At 40.5% G+C, this 23,285-nt stretch overlaps 1 protein-coding gene across 1 annotated transcript; it reads right to left on the bottom strand.

The window, feature by feature from the left end:
* Nucleotides 1-9,145: 9,145 nt before the first annotated feature.
* Nucleotides 9,146-21,300, bottom strand: PSMA6 (proteasome 20S subunit alpha 6). The gene is made up of 7 exons (XM_063439175.1): nucleotides 21,169-21,300; nucleotides 13,971-14,065; nucleotides 13,638-13,719; nucleotides 12,308-12,463; nucleotides 10,793-10,971; nucleotides 10,136-10,230; nucleotides 9,146-9,310 (listed from the first exon to the last, which is right to left on the bottom strand). The coding sequence occupies exons 1-7, from the start codon at nucleotides 21,242-21,244 to the stop codon at nucleotides 9,253-9,255; spliced, it is 741 nt and encodes a 246-aa protein (XP_063295245.1). The 5' UTR covers nucleotides 21,245-21,300; the 3' UTR covers nucleotides 9,146-9,252.
* Between the last annotated feature and the right edge of the window lie 1,985 nt (nucleotides 21,301-23,285).

Genomic DNA, 23,285 nt, shown 5'->3' with positions numbered 1-23,285 from the left:
CAGATGATTGCGGCTTTCTTATGCTTCTCAATGAGCTCTAATACTGTAGCCGTGCACTAGCCTGTGGAGCCAACAGGAGTAGAAAAGGTGTTTCAGTGAAGTTCTATAAATGCTAATTGCTATCATAATTGGGACCCATAAGCACACGTGACATGTCATGATTCCCTTTTATTCCAGAAGTTTGGTCCTTAAGGGGTTAAACTCACAAATGTGACCCCAGACCTGCAAAGCTCTTCAGGAACCATATACAGGAGGTACTTTGTGTCGAATGCTTAAGCTAGTTTTACATTCAAGCAAGGAAAAGAACCTTCAATATTAATGCTGCTCACTAAAAATTAAAGCAAATACTATTTTAACGATGCCGGTGATTAGGAGTTTTAAGGTTTCAAAGATCTGTAGCCAGTTTTTATTTAAACCCAAGGCACTTTCACGCTCACTCTGTTCAAAGGTCAACCATAAATACCATACACAGCGCCGTTCCAGAGAATATAGGAACAAAAACGACTCATTTCTTTCAGTAACCTTACACAATAATAGAATTTTTCTCCTAGCTGTTAATGATTCATTCAGGACACCAGAAGAAATCAAGTGGACTCTTACACACAGGAAACTTTCCCACATCTTTTCATGAGAATATATAATAAGGAAATCATTTATGAAACTAGGTAAATAGCTGTATAGTTTGAGATTGTACCTTTATCTTAAAGTTAATGAATAACCAGACCTCCAATGGGGGTGGGGGATCTAAAAATGCAACTTAACTTTTCAGGATGCTATTATAAATAAAATCCCCCCCCCATCCCAGATCCACTGACTGATGAGCTTTATTTGTAGATGGAGAATTGACTTTCACTTTGTGGTTGAGCCCTGACACTTTTTCTACTTGTATTTTAAGCTCCTAACTAAGTTTCTGGCCTCGCTCCTTACAACAGATGTTTCTCTTGGACCTAGAGTGAATGCTCCTCTGGTTAAACCCAGAATGTCGCAACAGGTGTCTTTGGAAAGACCCCCTTTAAACAAACAAAGGTGCAGGCTGTTACTCAGTGGAGAGGTGGTCAATAAGGTGAAAACGCATATAGATTCCACTGGGCAAAGTGTCTACACTAAGGCTGCCCAAAAGGTAGATCTCCAGATGTTTTAAAACTAGTTTCCATGATGCTTTGTCAATTTTAAAGGCATGCAAAGCATCATGTGAGATGTAGTTCTACAACATCTGGAAATCTACCTTATGGGCACCACTTGCCTACATTACTGGTGGTGATCAGTGTAGGAACGCTTTCCTCTATATAGTTAGATGGCCACAATTAGGCAAGCATTGACACCTTTGTTCTAAAAAAACCCCAAAACGAGCTACTGTTTAGTAATAAGCACACAGTTTTGGCTGCACTACTTTGATAGCCCTATGAATACCACAAAAAAATTAATTTAAAAAATCCACCCACAATTTACAGCTGGGAATGCTCGTGGTCCTCCTATATTAAAGAGGAACTGTCACTTCTGAGATTATTGTAAAGATAGTTTCACTACAAAAATTAAATAAAACGTAGACTACAATTAGTTTTGATTGGAATTCCATGGCAATCAGAAAACATAATGGTCTATGGTGTCTTTAAAGCGAATCCTATTTATGGGAAAATGTAGCAAAAGCCATGACTTCCAACAGTTGCACCTTACTGTACTTGCAACATAAACAGGCATCTTTTTACATGATGTTCAATAGCTGTGACGCAGCTAATAAAGCCAGACAGAGCTTCTGGTAAGCATGACTCCCATCTCCAATGTACCCAAACGCCTCCATTAAATCTAACAGTTTGGACAACTTGGCCCCTTGCTACGAAAAAAATGTGAATGTTACAGTACCTTGGCAATCTAGTCTGGTTCCACCTAATTCTACCTTTTTATACACTCTTTGATGACTCTATAACTACTAAATCATTATGCCATTTGTAGTAAAGTATATATATATATATATATTTTATATTGAAGAGTTTGCGTCTTAAAATAAAGGATATTACGAAGATGGAGGAGGCGACATGTTTTTAGACTGACAGTTGGAATAGCTGTTTGAATGAATGATATACCCTGTGCGTAGCTATAAATAATTTAGTCATTATATAATCAGTTGACAGCAAGGCTTATAAAAAGGCACTGATCTCATTTATCCCGACTAACTCATACTAAAACAATTATATTACCTACTACAAACAATGCTGAAGCTGTGCGGATGGATGAGCACTGAGTTATTCAGTCAACACAGAATGGTAGTAAGCGGAAAATCAGGGTGTAAACGTTAGGGTATTAAAGCAGAACAGTGAATTTAGCAGCACTGGAGAATGTTTGCAAATGTCAGCACTTTTTGCCTAAATTTTAGAGTCCAGTTCTACACAGTTATTCCAAGCATAATAAGGACTATTGCCCGCTGTAGTGGCTATGATGCCAGGAGTAGCCTGGCCCAGTTATGGAGGCAAACTGCTTAGGAGAGGTTTGGTCCTCTTATGTGGGTCCCCGCGGATCCTTGTGGTTCCATTGATGTGATTCCAGCTTCCGCAGTAGTCACCATTCATTGGCTGAAAATATCAGCTGACCATTGAGCCAATGAATAGCTCGCTGTGCAATAAAATATGCACAGAATTGACATCAGCCAGTCCTAAACTCTTGTTCCAGTTTGGCTGATGACAGCTATGTAGGTACACTTTCAGCTTCCGAAAAGGTTGAACTTGGTACTAGCAGCCATATCATAAAGAAACATTGCGATACAGACTCTGGAGTAACCCTTTACATTTCATAGCGGTAAGCTCGTTCAAGCAGGGCCTTCTCCACCACTACTACTACTACAGTTCCCTGTGTAATCAATAACTTGATGGAGCTTCTTAGAATGGCAATATAACAGATATTCTGTAAAATAGAATGTATACCATAGTGCAATACAGTAATGCAAATAAAGTAAGGGATGTACACACAATAAATATCACTCACAAGCCTGGAGTCATAACCTCATATGACTCGGATGGTGTGCGCTCTCGGACCATTACAGGATGTCCAAATCCTTCTTTCATACAGGATTCTGCTTGTTTTCACCCTCAACCAGCTCACAGACAAAAATGCCAGGTCAGTGGTGTATTTCCAAAAGGATGGTGCTTTATTTTCCAATAAAAAACATACCGTAAATAAAAAAATATATGAATTAAAACACAACAAATAAAATATTAGTAGGGCTATATAGTCCTTGAAAAGATCGCCAAAACGTGTTTCGCCTGGTAAAACAGGCTTCCTCAGTTGGCTGTATTGTCCCCTGCTTGGTCTTCTCCTTTTTTAAAAGTCCGCTTATTTATGCTTCCGGGTTCCGGTTTCTGCTTGGCTGGAACGCATAGCGGTATAATTTCCTACTGCATTACTTCCGGGTTTCGTTTTCGGGTGGTTGGAACGCAACGTGCGTTTCAATGACGTCATAGTCCGGCGTTCCTTATCTTCTCAACTCGTTCAGCTTATATTTATAAGGCAAAAGACTGTTTACATGCATTAATGTACATTCAAATAAAATCTGCATATATATGGAGAATTCTGATGTATTCCTCTTACCAAATTGATGTACTTACATCATATCGATATTTTTACAGTATAGAAATAATGCAAACATATTACACTTTTAAAGTGCTTCCAATTGAGAAACTTGGAAGCACTATAAGAGCACTTTAAAAGTTTGGACATCCTGTAATGGTCCAAGAGCGCACACCATCCGAGTCATATGAGGTTATGACTCCAGGCTTGTGAGTGATATCAATTTTGTGTACATCCCTTACTTTATTTGCATTACTGTATTGCACTATGGTATACATTCTATTTTACAGAATATCTGTTATATTGCCATTCTAAGAAGCTCCATCTTGTCTATGTACGTATATTGTTGATTTTTTAAGTGGTATAGGGGACACCACTTTGAGGTGTATATAGCTTCTTATTTACTCTTTTCCACATTCTGCACATATTTGTTATAATCAATAACTTTGTACACAGACACTTGGAGGTGGGAGACACTTTGAGACATTTTATAGGTGTCCCTAGAAAATCATCAGGAAACAAACACAGAATGATGGGACCGGAAGCCAAAAATCGTGACTGTGCTGCCATGTCTGGGATTGTTGGGATGTATGCTTTAGGGTTGCAGTTAATTGAGAACAAAATTAGGGATTTAACCATGGGAGAAATTTTACAAAAGAGTTAATATGGCCACAAATTTGCAATATGGTTTTTAGGTGACTACAGTTTACTTGTTAGTAAGCAAACACCAATTTAAAGGGAAACTGTAGTCCTAGGGAAACAATGTTGTTTTCCTAGCACTATAGTGACCTACAATGCCTCCCCCCTCCCTCTGCACTGGTTCAGGCTCCGAATCCGCTCCTACATCACCAATGTCAACAGGCGGGCAGAAGGACCTAATGCGCATGCCTGGTAAGTGCTGCGCTCGCATTAGGACTACCCCATAGGAAAGCATTAAATCAATACTTTCTTATGGGGTTTTAGATGACGCTGGACGTCCTCATGCAGAGCGTGAGGATGTCGAGCTTCAGTTAGGCCTTTGAAAGTCCCCTAACCACCCGGAAGTTCCTCTAGTGGCTTTCCGGTGGAGAGCCACTAGTGGTCGAGTTAACTCTCAAAGATAATAATTGCCGTTGATCAAGAACTACAATAATTAAAATGACAGGGGCACTGCACCCAGACTACTTAAAGGAGCTTAAGTGGTCTGGGTGCCTATAGTGTCTCTTTAATATTGTATTGTGGGTCTGAATCCTTCAACTAAGCCTTATTTTAGAAATTTGGACAACTCTATCCCATTTTAAATGAACCAATAAAGCACTGAAAAAGTTGAACTGAGGATAATGAACTAGAACATCTTATAGTGCTGGCATCCATCCCACAATTTGTCTCCTGTTACTTGGCATGTGTCACCAACACACCTGGGACATTGTGGCCCAAATTAATCCACCCATGCCAAGCGTCTCCAAACCTGGAATAAGTCCTGTTCCAGTCAAACACGTAGCCCCATGGGGTTATTCTTTAAAGCATCCTTATCATGTTAGTGATTAGCATTCCATGGATTTACATGCATCATTCTTAGTCACACTACCTTGAAACCTTCTATAATGCTACTTAACAAAAAGATTCTTTATTTCCTAGTATGGCGCAATCCAACGAGAACATTTTTTAATGTATTTTTCCCGACTAGGGTAAACATTATTTCAGTAGCTGGGTGTGTCCGCCCCGTGTCACTCACATACGTGCATTCCATGCATATTTCATGAATCACAGTTGCAATATTACAGAATAGAGTCAGGACACGTGAGGAAATACCAACAACGTTCCTTTAACTAGTCATATCGAGACAGATCATTGTTGCTTTAAATGTTGGGATGGATTCTAAAAACGGACGTTGTTCTAGACACTATAGGTTAAACTTTCCAACTAGTCAGAGGGTAAACCTCTAGTACCAAATGTTAGCCAACATTATTCTAGTGGCAGCCAAGAGGAACGCCTGGCACCCACATAATTCCAAAACAACCAGTTCCCTCCAATATTTTCTCGTTGCGCAACGTTAAACATATACCATTGGCAGTCATACTTGAAAAAGGATAACATCTATCCATCACCAATAACATTTACTACTTTCAGAATTATTCATTACAAAAAGTGTGCATACCCATCGCTTGAGTTTTTGTGATAAGTTTGTAATATGAACTTAACATCACAAAAACTCAAGCGATGGGTATGCACATATCATCACACACCTTACATGACCTGAAGAGGACCTATGCGTACTAATGGCGCACTGACCACTTAACGTTCCTAGGAGTGGCCTTCGCGGCCACTTCACATGCTCTGCTGCAAGCCAACTACATTAAACTAGTAAACAAACTAAAAAGTCAAGTCATGGGGTGGAGGGGAAAGTATATCTCCTGGTTGGGCCGCACAGCAGCAACAAAAATGATACTCCTGCCTAAGCTTCAGTACGTGTTCCGCACCCTACACATTAAACTCCCAAAAACTTTTCTGCGAGAGACACAAGCCATGCTCAACATTCATATGGAACAACAAAAAGCCGAGAGTGGCAGCGTCCACATTACACAGGCCTTTCAAAAAAAAGGCGGTACGGGAATACCACACCATGACACATACTACTCGGCCTCACTCCTAAGCCCCATCATCATGGCATTCCATCAGAAGCCACCACCAGAGTGGATCAGAATAGAGGCCGTATATACGGGAGAACACAACATAACCTCACTGATCTGGATACCACGCCAGATCAGACCCAAATATAGAGACATGCTACCGACCACCAGGCTAACTCTTTCAATATGGGATACACATAGAACCAAAACGTGGCCTCCACCACACCCGTCATCAGCTATGAAACTCCAAGCGCTCACGACACTCATACCCCACTCTAATGCAAATGAATGGTCCAACTACGGCATCACCTCTCTACACCAGATACTGGACAACAATAAACTACTCCCCTTTGCGCATCTACAAACAAAATATAAATTACCAAACACACTGAGCTTTAGGTATATGCAAATACAATCATGGTTTCGCAAACATTATCCCCCAAACACCCCCCTTAGACAAGAATGGCAATTATCAACCATTGAGCAACTCTGTACACAAAGTAAACCGCCCACCAAACTTATGTCCCAACTGTACCACATAATCATCCAAAAGCTCCATGCCACAAGACCCTCTTTCATATCAGCTTGGTAATCGGACTTCCAAAAGAAATTGGAAGAGTCTCAGTGGGCCAACATTTTCACAGCAAATAAAAAACAGACACTATTCACTACACACAGATGTCCAGAAAGATGCTTTACCGCTGGCACCTCGTCCCAACCAAACCAAACTCAAACATATAACGCAAGCCTCTAGTAACTGCTGGAGATGCAACGAACACCCAGGCACGGTTTACCACACATGGTGGACATGTCCAAAGATAACACCATTCTGGGCACAAATCTCGAGGCTAATAACAGATACCTCTAAAGTGATAATGCCCCCTCAACATGAACAGTATTTACTACAAATACTCCCACAGAACACAACGAAAACTATAAAATATCTGATGTATCATATACTTATAGCAGTCATGCAGACGATCAGCAGAAACTGGCTGTCGTCTCACACTCCGCAGTTAACAGCTTGTACCCAAGCTATAGAATCCTCTAAAAAATATTAAATCATGGCCAGAAAGACAGAACCCACACAGAAGTTCTGGGTAGAAGCCTGGCAGCTGTGGGACAACTACAACAAGAAAAACACAACCTCAACTAACACAGTCCTAGACTGAAATGTAAAACTGACTGCTTACCGGACAAGCGCTACGCTAGAGCGCTAACTGCCTCGACCAACCCCCTCCCATCCCACCATCCCCAGTTCTATTATGTTCCAAAATGTACAGAGTACAGCAGGCCCATCAAACGGACAGTGTCCACAAAAAATAGCCAATAAAGGTAATTGGTCCTGATAATAGGAATTGTTTGAATGCGTGCAAGGCCACAGATAATCATTTCATGTATTTTTACATAATGTAAGAGACGATAATAATATGATAAAGATGGAATATATGTATACGCTGTAACTTTGTACTACCCCAAAAATGCAAATATAAAAAAAAAATAAAAAAATATGTGCATTTTAGGTCAAATTAGCAGAACTGGAAGATTACAGCAGCTATGTTTTTGGTTTGCCTATTTTGGCAAAAATGTTTTAATTAACTTTGAATTATAAAAATAATTAATATTTGAGTGAATAACCCTGTAGTGTGAGTGCTAAAAGAGTAAGGAAGACAAATATCTTGAATCCCACACACTACACTCCAATGGGATCAAAGATGTACAGATACAGAAGCCAACAAGGTCGGCCTTTTATTATGTCACAACGATTTCATAAAAGTAAATACTTTAGGACATTGATCTGTTGCAGCAAACACCGCTATAAAATAATAATGACAAATAAGGATGGATTAGCTCAGATAGCTTGTCAAAACGGATGTAAATTTGCACTGCCTTTGCAGCAGGTGGGGGAAACCGTTGAAATTAATTTTCTGGACCAGGAAGTGGTTTTAAAAAGTGCAAGGAGCACCAATGCCCCATAGGAAAGCATGGATTCAATGTTTTCCTAGTGGGTAGTCCTGAGAGTGCAGCACTTGTTGCGCATGCGCATTAGGTCTCCGATTTCAGCTGACGTCTGGGTAAGAGTGGAGGTGAAGCCTGATTCAGCAGCGAGGGACAAATGCGCTGGATTCAGGTAAGTGACAAAAAAACCTGTATCACAGGACAGTTTTGTATTCCTAGCCTATAGTTTCCCTTTAAGTGTTGGGGACTTTTAACCTGGTATTGAAACTTGCCTGTGCTTCCCAAACAGGGGTATGCAGGAGAGGTGTGTTTTACAGCAAGAGTAGCACCCACTGATACATGACTGATGCGCTGTGCAGGAACCTATGGGAAAGCACTAATTGGCTGAGATAATCAATTCTGATGATGTCAGCCAAGAAGGCAGATCAGGGGCAGAGCCAAATGCCAGTGCTGGAAATAAGGTGAGTTTTCACCATATTTAAGAGGGGCAGGGCGCTTAATAGTGTTTTTAAAACTATAGGGTCAGAAATACATGTTTGTGTTCCTGACCCTATGGTGTTCCTTTAAGTAATAATTAGATAACCACAATACCCAAGTCGAAATGTGCTTTCACCATTTTGTTTTTTTGGTGCACTTGACATTGTAATACAATCAAAATATCCCATTAGTTTAAAATAAAACTTTAACCTGAACATGTGTTATATATCAGAATACCACATCCACCATGTTTGCCAGGACACATAATTTATACAAAATGTTGGGCCACATACAGAAAGGGCTGACCTGCAGTATGTAGAAGACAAATGCTGCAGGTAGTAAATCAATCAGGAAATCTGACAGCATATACATTATCCATAATACAGGGCAGCATTTTCATGTGCTGCCAATCAACTTGATAAAATGTGTGTCCAGGAAAACATGGTGATTTAATGGTCATTGGGCTACATATGTGAAAATCAATGCATTCAGATTTATCGAAACAGATTTCCTTTCAAATTAAAAAACAATGATCATATTCAAAAAAAGCTCTGCTTTATTTATACAGAGGAAAAGAAACAAAAAGACAGACAAATCAATGTGTATGTAGCGCGTAAAGTGAGAGTCTTTCTGGACAGACATGATGGCACTAGTCACGCTCTGCTAGTGCAACAAGATGGACATCAATCTCGGTCTCTGTGAGGATCCTGAAAAAATAAAACAATAATATGCTAAATGCCTTTATAGATTTGTATGATGGGAGATAGGGCAAAAGATGTAAAACATGACTTACCGTAACTTCCTTTACACAAAGTGAAAAGGTTATTTATGAAATCAGTGCCCACATTTGCCAGGGCTATTTGTTAGTACGCAAGCGTGAGCTTAAAAAAATTCAATGTGAATTTCACATTTTTGGCCGAAATAGCTAAACAGGAAAGAGATTGGTGGCAGTTGAAGGTTGATACATTCGTTGAGACCCTAGTTATTAAAAGGAAGCTGGTAGAGTGAACCTTGTGATTAGAACAATGAGACATGTGATAATCAATAAATAACACGTCATAGTTATTGGAGAAAAGTTTCTCCCTGATCTGTAAAGGGCTGTTACTGTACGGTTCAGTGCGCCAGGCAGCTTGCTTTCACTGTCAGGAAAGGGGATGGGTGAGGTCTCAAACATTTCCTCTGTCTGCTATAGAGAGACAGTATGCTAAATGGGGTGTAGCTTGGTAGTTTTGGTAAAGTTGAAATACCCCCGCCTACTTTAATTTTCTATTGAATATAGAAGTAAACTCTATTAATTGATGGCCGGCTTCTTCTAAAATGGGTTTGGATCCTATTAGCTCTACCCTTAATTCCTCATCCCCTTACAGTTTTCCTCTGGCGCCTCCCACCTTTTGTGCTCCCTCCTCCTAAACATTGCTCCTGTCCTCGAATATATTCAAATGTGTAGGAAAGCAAGCTGCATATCAGCAATTTCAATGAACAAACAACATATGCTAAATTAACACCTACATAGGTGTTAAGGCCACACATACCTGAATTTTGGGTCATCGAGAGTCACTACCCCAACCTCAAGTTCAGATGGCTTGAAATCGATGGAAAGAACAGTGGAAAGACAGGAAATTGCAGTCTGAAATTCAGTAAAAGATTATGTTACAACAAGCATGGACACATTTTACAACCTTTCCATTCTGTCTCCCATTCATATAGTCCCGGTTTGTGATTTTTTGTTTGTTTATAAATGCACTGTGCATTTTTGTAATTGTTAATCTTGCTCTATTGTTAATATTTGTGAAAGTCTACCATAAAGAACTACAAAAGAAATGAATAAATGTAGGAATCTTGGTATGATTTGCTTTTTAGTTTGTTTGGAGGAGTGTAAATATTTAAGTCTTCTGAGGATAAAACCAAAAACACTCAATATGGCCCAAAGGAATCAGTTTTGCTTTTGAAAAGACCATAGTGCTTCAAATTGAAGGACACCATAAACAAACATCTTAAATATTGTACACATTTTTCTTTTGAATTATGTAACCGTTATTTTTGGAAATGTGTTATGGACAAAAGGAAGTGGTCAATGAACAGCAAGGTGGAAGGCAGAATTTGGCAAGAAAATACTGGTTTACAGACATTGGATAGAAGAAAGTGGAAAGCAGAACTTGGTGCTAACAATGTGCGGCCAATCATCTCACCTCGATACTCTGCTCGTAGGTCCAGTCCAGCTTCTTCTTCACTTTCTTTTCAAGGAAACTAGTGGCCTCTGTTTGCTTGACGCCAGCTGTAGTGGCTTTAAAGCCACAGTAATAGCCAGCGGGGTCACATTTATAGACCTGCGGTCCATTTTCCTCATCGACTCCAATTAGGATCATGCCTGAAACAGCCACAAGGTGAATACGTAACAAACAAAGCAGAATGAAATCATACAACTGGCAGGATATCAAAGACAAATTAAAGCAATAAATCGTAGAATTGTCTAAGAATACACTATTTGATTTAAAAAGCTAAAGCACAAATGTGAAGACCTAGCGGATTGCCTTTCACCTCGTGTGAATTACAGACGAAGCTGCTGAATTAGTGGTGACACATGACATCTTTTCCAGCTCAGCAGTGTTTTGTTTTTTGGCTGGGTTGCAAAAAATCCCCAAGCTTTTTGCAGTGTCATTGGTTTTTATATAACCGGAATAGTAGAAACTTATCGTATTTTCCTTTAGTAAGTTAATTATACTGGATTACATTGGAATATTTTTGCTGACAAACTTATTAAAGGGAAACTCCAGACCCCTAAAGCACTTTAGCTTGTTGTTTGTTTTCCTGACGCTATATAGTGTTGAATTAATAGTGCTTAAGCAGGGCAAGGAAAATTATTTCTACATTGTGCCAACAACAGCAAGCAAACTTTAATAACCTTAATATTAAGAGGGGAAAGGGCTGTATAAAAAAAAAACCAAACAATTAAAAGGAACACTTGATCTCAATGAAACAATCCGAATGAAGCAGTCCCTTAATTTTAAAACTGCAATGTAAACCGTTGCAATTTTAGAAACCTTTAGTGGCTGTCTTCCTCCTCCAGACGAAGTTAAACCCAGTCAGGGAATCAAATGCTCTGTAAATGTAACTAATTACATACAGGAGGCTCCTGCAGGTCCTAGCAAGCTATTAACTGAGCAGGAGATAAATTCTAAATTAAACATAATTTTCAAGGAAGTGTAAACATTAGACGACTCTTTACAGGAAGGGTTTATGAAGGCTGTGCAAGTCACATGCAGGGAGGTGTGGGTAGGGCTGCATAAACAAAGTGATTTAATGCCTAAATGGTAGAGAATTGAGCAGCGAGACTGCAGGTCATGATCTATACACCAAAACTGCCTCATTAAATTAAAGTTGTTTTGGTGACTATAGCGTTATTTTAAATAATCTTGTGTAAGGATTAGGCACAGAAAGCTTTGTGAACTCTATGGAGTCAATTAAATATATGGCATTCATTTCAAATCAACTACGCGCACTTTTAATAACACTCTAAATACAAGTTAAAGTCTTAATTAGTGGAACTTAGCCATATCACTATGCAGTAAAGTCAAAGACAGTGGTGGATTTTAGTGGTATTTAATGTTGGGCATTTGCATCAGTTTATCTCTGACAAAGTGGTATGTCACATTAGTACGAATCAGATTTGTACACACACATAGACAGGGTGAAAGGCTACTTACAGCATCCCAAGGGCCTCATTTCTGCATTTTGTGTGTACACCTGAGAGATATCGGCAATCCGTTTGCAGAGCATATCAACTGGAATCTCATAGCCATATTTGTACTTCCAATTTGCAGCTTCGTAACGTGCTCGCTGTACCTGTGACCTGCTGTCGGCTAACAAGAGAGATAAAGGGAAGGGTCAGAAACAGACAAGAGCCACAATGGATGGATTATCTGTTTGAACCAGGCTTTCGCCATTTTGATTCTGTACCTCTAAAATGGTTGAAATACTTGTATGTTTTGCTTATTCATAGTATAGTAGATTATTGTGGAGGATAAAGAGAGGCCTATAGGCATTGACACCTCCAGGGCAGGGCCATGCTGCTGCATCCAGGACCATTACCAACTTGCCAAGAAGATGCTTAGTGATTTGATAATTATCAGTGATGGAAAGCCAGTCAAGCAAGGCTATGGCAATGTACCATACTTCTACAGGTGGGACACTGTGATCCAATGACCACAGGTGAGTTTATTTACTTGCTCATCAGACTGAACCCAACCAGGCTAATGCAGAGATGGTTTAAACCTGTATGTGGCATCAAACAAATCTGCCCAACATATAGGCGCAAGGCAGGAATTACTCTGGATGCTTAACCCCTTAAGGACCAAACTTCTGGAATAAAAGGGAATCGTGACATGTCACACATGTCATGTGTCCTTAAGGGGTTAAAGGGGCAGTCTAGGCTTTAGATCCAATACATACCTAAGCATTGGTTATGATTTCATCCACAGTTCTTGATGCACTTAACCAATGAGTGGCTTTAACATGTGAACAAAAACTTCCGTTTTAGCAATACCTGAGAAGGGAATAGGCACAGGAAACCCACATGTTGGTCAAACCACTCCAAAATGATTAGACCAAGAACCAGAGGACAATACCAGCAGCCTAACGGCACCATAACTACTAAATCAGCATACTATAATAACAGTGCACACTGCGGCCTATTCTATCAATACTACATAATACTGTGAGACTGAAATAGAGTATTGGACACTGTCCTCCAAGTCCCATGTGAGCAGCATCTTAATTTTATTCCAGAACAGACTCTGACATCCATTAGGTACACATTTAATAGCCAGGTTGTGCTGCAAAGAAACACAATATTGTCCGTAGAATGGATTTATACACAAAACAAAAGCCACACTTTAAAAGAACATTTCAAGCACCATAATCACTACAGCGGTGCACTTCCAGGCTCACACTGGGCGCAGGCATTTGCATTAAATGGCTCGGCAAACTACTCTGGTAGTTCCTTCAATAGTTCAATATAAGAAAGAGAAAGTGTACCTGTCATTCCAGTCATCACGCAGCCAATGCTTTCAGTTATTCGGAATAAATGGGTAACTGTACTGCAGTCTAGCAGCTTGTCCTGGAGGATAGAGAGGAGTTATTTATTTTTAAAAACACTTTGTGAAAATTACAAGATTGTGCAATTTAGTATTCTCCAAAATAGAGAAGGGAGTACAGCAAACCTTATAAAAAAAAAAACCTATTTTGGAAGTTTAGGTTTAAAACCAACAGCCCACTTCGCTGAACAAAAATTAGGATGCCATATTTATCTTCCATGATTGCTTAAGGTTGGTGTCAGGCAAAGAAAAAGTAATGATGTAAAATACTCACGGGAACTTTCTTTTGTGTAACAATAATAGCGCAATCCTTTCCTCGAATAGCGACAGATGTAAGCCCACCCTGGTTGATAGCTTTGAAGGCATATTCTGAAAACAAACAAAAAATAATCAACAAAACTGAATTTACCAACATACATTTTTTATTATCAGATAAAAGACTTCCTAGGACTGGAAAATAATGTCATCGGTCACAAAGGGGTTAATGGAACACTTATTGCTTCAACAAAACTTTTGTGGAATCTAAACCTTTTCTTTTTTCCTAAATAATTACCGTCGCTATATTTTTTTTGGATGACCAGCTTTTAAAGGTTTGGCGAATAAAACAAATTAATGTTTTGCAATATTTTGGATTTTAAAGCGACACCGTCGTGCCAAACCTGCCTTTAGGGACTACTTTGTCTTATTTATTTTTCCTACACTTTGTCTTCTTTGACCAAAGGAGGAGTTTAAGTCTGTTTAACTTCCATTATCAAGGACGAGGGCGAGTAAATTTATTTGACCACAGGAAGTACCGGCTGACTTAAGCTCCTCCTTTGGTAAAAGAAAGTCAAGCGTAGGAAAAATACATAAGTCAAAGTAGTGCCCATCAGAAAAAGGAACATATTCTGAGATAGGAAACAATAGGAGAAAGGCAAGTTCAGTGTGACACTGACGCTTTAAGTTTTACATTTCTCCCACCTACTCAATTCTAAAATACTTAGTTCATGCTAGTTACTGTACCTAGGTACATAATCTTGAAACTTTATAAGCCCACCTTTTCTGTGACCCTCTACTAATCTATAGTGTTTATACTTTAACATAGCAAGATAGGCCATCATAGAGCACAATAAATGTTCTTTTAGTTATAGTTCAAGGAACACTATAGTGTCAGAAATACAAATATTTACTCCTGACACTATAGGTTTAAAATGGTAATTTAAGTGCACAACCACCCCCCCCACCCCCCAACTGAGATCATCAAATTTGTTGATCACAGCCAATCAAATGCTTTCCCATATGAAAACATTTGGAGACTATTGGGCATAAGTGGCAAAAAGTCATGCTGCAGCAATCAGCGTCTCCTCATAGAGATGCATTGAATCAATGCAGAGCATAGAGATTGCTGAACGTCAGTGCGGCACATTGGCGGCTGTCTGAGTGACTGCCACTGGAGGGGTGTCTAGGGAGCAATGTAAACACTGCTGTTTCTCTGAAAAAGGCAATGTTTACACAAGGCTGCAGGGACATGCTATTGACGCCAGAACAACTACACTAAGCAGTAGTAGTTCTAGTGACTAAAGAGTCCCTTCAAGAGGAGGACTTAACCCTTCAAGGTAAATATTGCAGCTTATGAAAACGGCAATAATTACAGTTGCAGGGTTAAGGGTAGTGGGAGTTGGCACCCAGACCACTCCAATGGGCAGAAGTGGTCTGGGTGTCTGGAGTGTCCCTTTAAACAGCTAGTGAACAAGCTGCAGTTGAACCCTCACAATGCTGGGTTACACACGTCCAAGAGTTCAGACTCCACAGATCAGAATCCGATGCTCCAGACTGCTCTAGCTACTCCTTGGTGTGGACAGTCATAAGACGATGTTAAATGTGGGGATTTGCACCAAAATCTAAAAGTATAATCTTTATCATGCATTCAAAATGGAGGTCACCGAAATACCACCTGAAATAAATGAAGTAGCTCATCCTGATTGTGTTATAAAACAGAAAGGAAAGTAAAAGGATTACATTTTTACTGCAGATTAATGAAAATCCTTTCAAAATAAAGGGAAAAATAAGATTTCATTTCAGAGTCCTCGTCTGTCACAAAAATACATTCCCTACGAAATGATGGATAGTTCCAGGTTTATAAATGTGATTTCTTAAAACAGCTTGACCACTAGAAACAGGCAGGTCTATCATAATTTCTGATATTTGTTCATACTGCTCACGCAATATGGAATAAACTGTAATAGCCAAGAAAACCATCCACTTGTCCCTTTAAAGGGCTACAGAAAGCACCATAACCACTTCAGTGATTTGAGGTGGTCATAGTGCATGGAGTCAGTATTTGCGGCTTTTTGTCAGTCAGTTTTGTGTTATTTCTTTTTATTAAAGTCAAAACATTATTTGTAACAGTCAACGGAAATACAAAGAAAGAAATAATTAAAGTATTTACACCCCACACATACATATTAATAGTGGGATAGGCTACAAAGGAGGAGTTTTTAATGTTCTTTCCAAACGTGACTTTGCCTTGTAAATACGAATATATATATTGGGTGGCACCGATAAGAGAAAGGTGACTCTGGACTCTAATACGAGCATCACTAATTTATGTGATTGTGCACAGGTTTATAGCCGAATTCACTAAACCATGAAATGTTGGACATTCATATGAATTATTCCTAAATTGGAATCTAGGAAGGGAGCAGGAAGTAGACAAGTGTAATAACCATGAACTTTGCATGATGGCAGTGCTATAGGGAATGTATTCTACTAACAATTCCTACTGCAATGGAATATACAAATTGATCAATTATACACTGACTGCATAAGGAGGTGCTATCACTATGACACTCAAGTCACCCAGACACCTCTCAATTAAGTGGTCTGGGTGCAGTGGTCCTGTCATTGTAACCGGTTTGCAGAAACTGAAATGCTTGTATTGCAGGATTAAATACCCCTTTAGTGGCTGGCTTTCTGACAGCCACTAGAGGCGCCATCTTCCTCGAGAACCAGGTGAAACTCGGACCTGGGATTAAATGCTGCGGATTGTAGCATCTGATTGGAGGGCCACAGCGTTTGGCTGAGCATGCCCAGTTCTATATGAAAAGCAATGGATTGGAGGAGATCGTGGGTGACGTCAGCTTGGATGCTGACATCACTAGAGGAGGAGCTGGAGGGTGCAGTGGAGGAGTCCCAGGGCTAAAAATGAGTAAAGTAAACTTTATTTAATGTAGTTTTAATAATGATTGTTATTTTTGGGACTATAGGTTCCCTTTAAAATGACATAACTAGCAAATATGGACCCCAGCATTTTTTAATTGGGTATATAGATATTGCAGTAAAAAAAATACTGTGACAGACTCCTCACTGACCACTAAGGCTCCACCAATTATAAGCCTCACATTCTGGTCATGTGGTTTGATCCTTTCCAATTCTCTGTCAAACAGGGATTAATGGATAAACAGTTTATCCCCCAGCCACAGATCCAAGCATCACATAAGATGGTCAATAAACTATTTGACATGTGAGAGACGTGGGAGGCAGGCTCATAGCTCTAAATATATGCTGAAATCCCTTTAGTTATGTCACTCAGGATTCATGTTGAGTGAAGGGTACTTTCGCTTCACCAGGACAATGCAAAGTTGTCATGGTGCTTTGAATTACACTTTAAAAAAGAACAAACTCAGTGATCAATCAACGTGCAGTTATAAGGTGTGTCCATGATATTCTAACATCACTTTCACTTCTGTTCTCCTAAACACGTATATAACAAGGCCTCTTTCAGTTCCCTGTAAAATGTTCAAATATTGCAATTTTTGCAAGAAATTTCTAAGGAAAAGTTTGGGGGGTTTCTGCTGAAAATGTACCAGCAAATCATTTTAAACGTTTAACCCCTTAAGGACCAAACTTCTGGAATAAAAGGGAATCATGACATGTCACACATGTCATGTGTCCTTAAGGGGTTAAGATTCACTTCACCGAGCAAGTGTTTAAAAGCAGTCCTCATGACCTTCTACTAAGCAAGAAAAAAAAAAAAAAATATCCATGCCAAAGGTGTCGCTATGAAAATCACTGGACCGCTGGTTAACGTAACACTTCTACAGTGATTTGCAAACACCAAGGTTTGGATTGTAGAACAGCATACCATAAAGTCTAGATTTCAGGATAGCAACTGCAAAGAAGGCTATGGGATTTCGCCTTGTTTCAATAACAATAACATATAGGGGATTTTATTTACCTGACATTTTTAGAAACTACACAAGCTCGAATGTATAGGAAAGAGGTCCCACACCATAATAAACAGTGTGCACTCAGGTGAGAGCTGATAGGTTAAAATACTTAATGAACACTATCCTAGCAACCTACTTTTCTAACCTATCCTTACCTTTTGTGTCCCATTACCCCACTCCCCCTAGCATGTAACTCATTGAGCAGGACCCTCAATCCCTCTGTTCCGGTGTGTCCAACTCGCCTGGTTACAAATACTTGTCTGTTAGTTCACCCATTGTACAGCGCTACCGAACTTGGCGTTTTATAAATAATAATAATAATAATAATAAACAAAAAGCTTGAAAAAAAGGCAAAACACGGCAAAACTAATGCACGAAGTGACACAGAATTCTTTATTCCGACACGTAATGAAGAAAAATAAAAAAGTAGACAGTAAAGCTACTTTCCCCCTTTTTTTTTTACAATCAGCAGCACCTTTTAATTGTCCTGTACACTTGGTCGCACTAGAAAGCAATGGACACCTCTAGGTAAATTGCTGTCTTAGAGGAGTTATTTTACAGATCGGAATGATTGGAATGCCTATATTAGAAAACATTGCTCCAACCACCATGACCACGTCTGCTTTCATAAGTGGTCATGGTGGTAGGAGTCTGGATGTGCGGTGTTTCAGCTTGCAAGGGGAAGCTTGTGTCTCCTCTACCTTACACAAAATACAGCACCCCACTATATTAAATAACCTTGCAGGGAAAGAAGTACTGAGGCACCTGCTCATGTGAGCTTACAATCCAATCCCTATAACAAGAAGCTGAAGATGTGCAAAGTGATTGTATAATGTGCGGTTTCCATTCCCATCCTTGGTGTTTGGATCATCATTACATGTCTTCCTTATTCAAACTGATTTCAATAAGGTGCAGGAGAGACAAGGATGTAGAAAAATAAAACAATGGATTAAAGAAACTCACATCCCTACAATAACTTACAAAAGTTGTTTTTCGGGGGCAAGAGCGTTCCTTCAGGGGTAAAAGCATTTTCCAGTGGTTTAACTCTAGTGCCTGACGCGGCTGCCAACTGATACCCTAGCTTTCTACCACTGTTGTAAGAGGCAAGTTTTTGCCAGGCGGCAGGCTGCGAGCATCAGCTTACGCTGTCAGTCTATCAATGGTTGTCCATTGAGAAAAATACTACATACTATTAATTTCACTAAAGCAGCAAGTGATGGGCTGAGAGCAACCTGCTGAAGTTTTAAGCCTTTCACCAGCCATTCTGCAAGACCTGCCCCGTATGCCAGCAGGAGAAAGGATGGAAGATGGGGTGGCAGCTGTGTTTGGCGCCAGAGGTTAAACATTCGGGAAACAATTTCACAACTGATGGTAAGATGGTCCCCATATAGACTCCAATGAGCCTAACTTGTTATCTCCTTTGAGGAGTACAAGCTCTGCTTGAAGAAATTCAGAGGGTTATTTGAAGGAGCTTCAGGACAGAATATGAAATATTTTCTGATGCTTGCGATCAAATTCTGCGATTGCAGTCCACTAGGTTGCCTGCAATTATGCAGTTGACAGGAAAAAATAATTAGGTGGGTGTAATCAAAAGATCTATTACAACTGGACGACAGTGAAGAGAGTAGTGACTTTATACTGTAAATTATTTTCTGTTTTATAAAATGGGTATTCGGTTACTGATCATAACAACCACATTCAAAAGGGTTCTCTTAATGTAGTGGAAATCCACACAGCTTCCAATGTGAAAAAAATGAGAGTACAGCCTGTTGCATTTTCTAAATACTAGTTTGTAATGACAAAGGAAAGATAAATGTAACGTTTAAAGGACCACTAGGGCCACCCAGACCACTTTATCTCAATGAAGTGGTCTGGGTGCAGTGGTTCTTTAGTTTTAACCCTGCAATGTGAAGCTTTGCCGTTTAGTGGATATAGCAATGTTTACATTGCATCGTTAAATACACCTCTAGTGATGGTCTGCCTTGAAAGTCACTAGAGGCGCTTCCCACTGTGAGAACAGAGACAATATTGGTACTCACAACTAGCTTCCAATAGGAGTGCAGTGCAGCGCTGTCAGGTACGCACTTTTAGTTCCCAATGCTCCTCTATGAGGACTAGATTGTTAGATGCGTCATCATGACAAGTGGCTGCAGGAGTGGATCTCGGTGATGGGTAAAATAAGGTGTTAGCCTTTTCCCTCCAAATTATATTTATATTTGGGTGGCCCTGAACATAAATAAAAAGGAGAACACTATACCGTTAGGAATAAAGCTTTGCATTAAGTAATGCTTAATTTAAAAGAAAATATGCTTAGTAGAGTTTTAAGGGGGAAACCGAATCCAGTTTCCTAGTGTTGACGTACCTGCAAAGACTGTAAAGACAATTTGCACATTGGTACAAGACATTGTACGGCATGGGTCCTCAAACTCCGCCCCCCCCCCCCCCACGATGTTGCTGAACTACAACTCCCATGATTCTTTGAATTACATAGATAGCCAGAGAATCATGGGAGTTGTAGTTCAGCAATATCTGGGGGGCCGGAGTTTGAGGACCCATGTCCTACGGGCTTTACAATGTTTTCCAGACTGAGAAATGTATCCTACAAAATCAAAGTACGGTAATGAAGAATTGAGCTGTGAATCTTCTTTTTAGCTTCTTCACCCAAATAGATGCAATAATTTATTACAAATATATTTGAGGAATATAAAAATGTATACACGTTCAAATATTAAATAATTAGCTATTCCAATTTGAATATCTGTAAGTAATCTTCCATATCTGTGAAGAATGTAGATTTAATTGATGTGTAAATGGAAATTAAAAAGTAATATATGCCAGTTTGACCTGGCAGCCTGCAGCAAGGCTCCTATAAATGGAGGTTTTTCTGATTAAATGTCAGTAATATGAATTAGGATTTCTATATGACAGACACCGGGTAGGTGCCAGTGGCTCTCCATGGAAGGCATAGTGAGAAGCTATATTAATAATAATATGACAGACACAGGGTAGGTGCCAGTGGCTCTCCAGGGAAGGGATAGTGAGAAGCCATGCAGGCAGGGTATCAAGGTATCAGGGTATTAGAGTATCATGGCATTAGAGTATTAGGGTATCATGGTATTAGAGTATCAGGGTATTATGGTATCATGGTAATATTAGAGCCCAGCCTGTAGGCCCAGCGTGACACAGCAGCCAGGGAGCCCTGTGTCGTCGTCCCCCCCCCCGGTTTCCTGGGCTGGCCAGCGGCTCGGTCACCCGGTTACTCACCCACTTGGTAGAGCCGGCCCTCGGGGGAGAAGATGGTGATGTGCCGGTCAAACCCCGCGCTGGATCCCCGAGACATGACTGAGACAAAGATGGAGCAGAACTCCCGGTGTGCAACAAGGCAAGGCTAACAGCGTGCGACACCGCGTCATCAGCGTGCGACACCGCCAGGAGATACTAAAACTGCCAGTGCTGGTCATGTGACCTGAGACCAGCACGCTGAGCGCGGCGGCCATTTTGATTTAGGGCACTGTGCCCTTAGTTAGTAGACAGACGGGCATTGCTATTTACTAAGATGAGAAGTCATAGTGGGTTTCTAATTTAAGGCACAAGTAGCTAAACTGAAAGCATGGCTGAATTTTTTTTATTTTTTTCCCCCCCAGTTTGGATATTTTGACCTTAAATTTTAATTCACTTTGAAAACTCCACTTTAGTGAAAAAGAATGCGGGTTAGTCATTGAAGGATCACTATAGTGTCAGGAAAACAAACTCGTTTTCCTGACGCTATATAACCCTTCGGTACCCCCCCCCCGGTGCTGAAAGGGTTAAACCCCCTTCAGTTACTTACCTTAATCCACCCTCGGCGCTGGTGACCTCTCCTCCCACGCCAACATCAGCTCCCGAGTGGAGCGGAATAAATGCGCATGCGCGGCAAGAGCCGCGCGTGCATTCAAACAGTCCATTTCTCAATGCTTTGCTATAGACGTTCTGCACGCTGAATGTGATTTTCGCATCCAGCATCGCAGAAGCGCCTCTAGCGGCTGTTGGGAAGACAGCCACTAGAGGCTAGATTAACCGTGCAATGTAAACATGTTTACATCTGAAGGGTTAAAACCTGGGGGACCTGGCACCCAAACCACTTCATTGAGCTGAAGGGGTCTGGGTGACTATAGTGTCCCTTTAAACTCATTTTAGCAAATTTAATCAGAATGACAAAAAATGAGATGTTAAAATAGCCAAGGCATGGCTGGAGGTGTGCTAAGGTCACTTGGGACCTCACCCTCTGCACCCACTCATCTCTTCGTGTGTTTCTCCTAATCTCCTCTTTCTACCTTGTGACTCTTAACCGTTTTCACCTTTTTTTTGTATCTCTTAACCTGCCCCATTCCTCTTGCTTGTTTTCAAACCCTCTTGACCTTTTTTGTTCCCTCACACACAAACAAAACCTCCCAACTGTCCTGATTTTGGCAGTGGCAGTCCCGATTTTCAGGTCCTCTCCTGTCAACCCAACTTTGTTGCCTGGTGTCCCGCTTTTGCGAATACCAGGGAACCGTTCCCAACAAGCATAGCACAAGCACATCACTAGACCCGCTCTCGCTATGCTCTGGACACAGACTCTGCAGAGAGCACTAAAACAGTGGATGATGGACGGGAGCCCGGCGTTCATTCATGCAAAGCTAACCGGCCAATCCTTCTAGCAGACCTGCCCCCTAGGGCAATATAAAGACACAATGGTATACATCTCTACATACACATGCACTCACATACAAAAATGGACACGTAATGATCACACAGACAAAATCACACACTAACACACAGTCAGTGCTGTATTTAGCGAGAGGCTGACAAGGCATTTGCCTTTAGCGGCACTTTCAGGGGGGCGGCAAAAAATGCCAACCCCCAAACACCACAGCAGATGCCTGGTCAGTCTTTTGTCTTGGGGGTTCAAGAGCAGGCCAACTGGCCACCTTGGGGCCCCCACAACGCTGGCATATGCTGAGGTTGGACACGGGCGGCGAGGGAGCGCTCTCCCTGCTCCCTTGCGCTCCCTGCAGTGACGCCAGAATATGACATCACTCTGGTCCGACATCACTAAGCGGTGCGTGAGGGAGTGGGGATTATTCCACTTCACGTGCGCTATACCCGAGTTAGGTTTCAGCTCTGAAAAGTGTGAGTAAGACTATTTCTATTTTGTATACCATTTTATTCATCTATATACTGTGCCATTGGAGTTCCTTTTGTCTTTTCTCCATATATTACTCCAATGGATTTCAAGCACACTACTGTAAAGACACACAACATTTTACGTCTCAGGATCCCTGTTCTTACACATGCCATTACGGACTTATGATAAGTGTTTTGGACTATTGCCAACTATTTATTTTATAATTCATTTAATA

Source organism: Pelobates fuscus, chromosome 13 (assembly GCF_036172605.1).
Source record: "Pelobates fuscus isolate aPelFus1 chromosome 13, aPelFus1.pri, whole genome shotgun sequence".
Taxonomy (NCBI): domain Eukaryota; kingdom Metazoa; phylum Chordata; class Amphibia; order Anura; family Pelobatidae; genus Pelobates; species Pelobates fuscus.
Note: the sequence above shows the minus strand (reverse complement) of the source record. Positions and strands in the feature narration are given on the sequence as shown.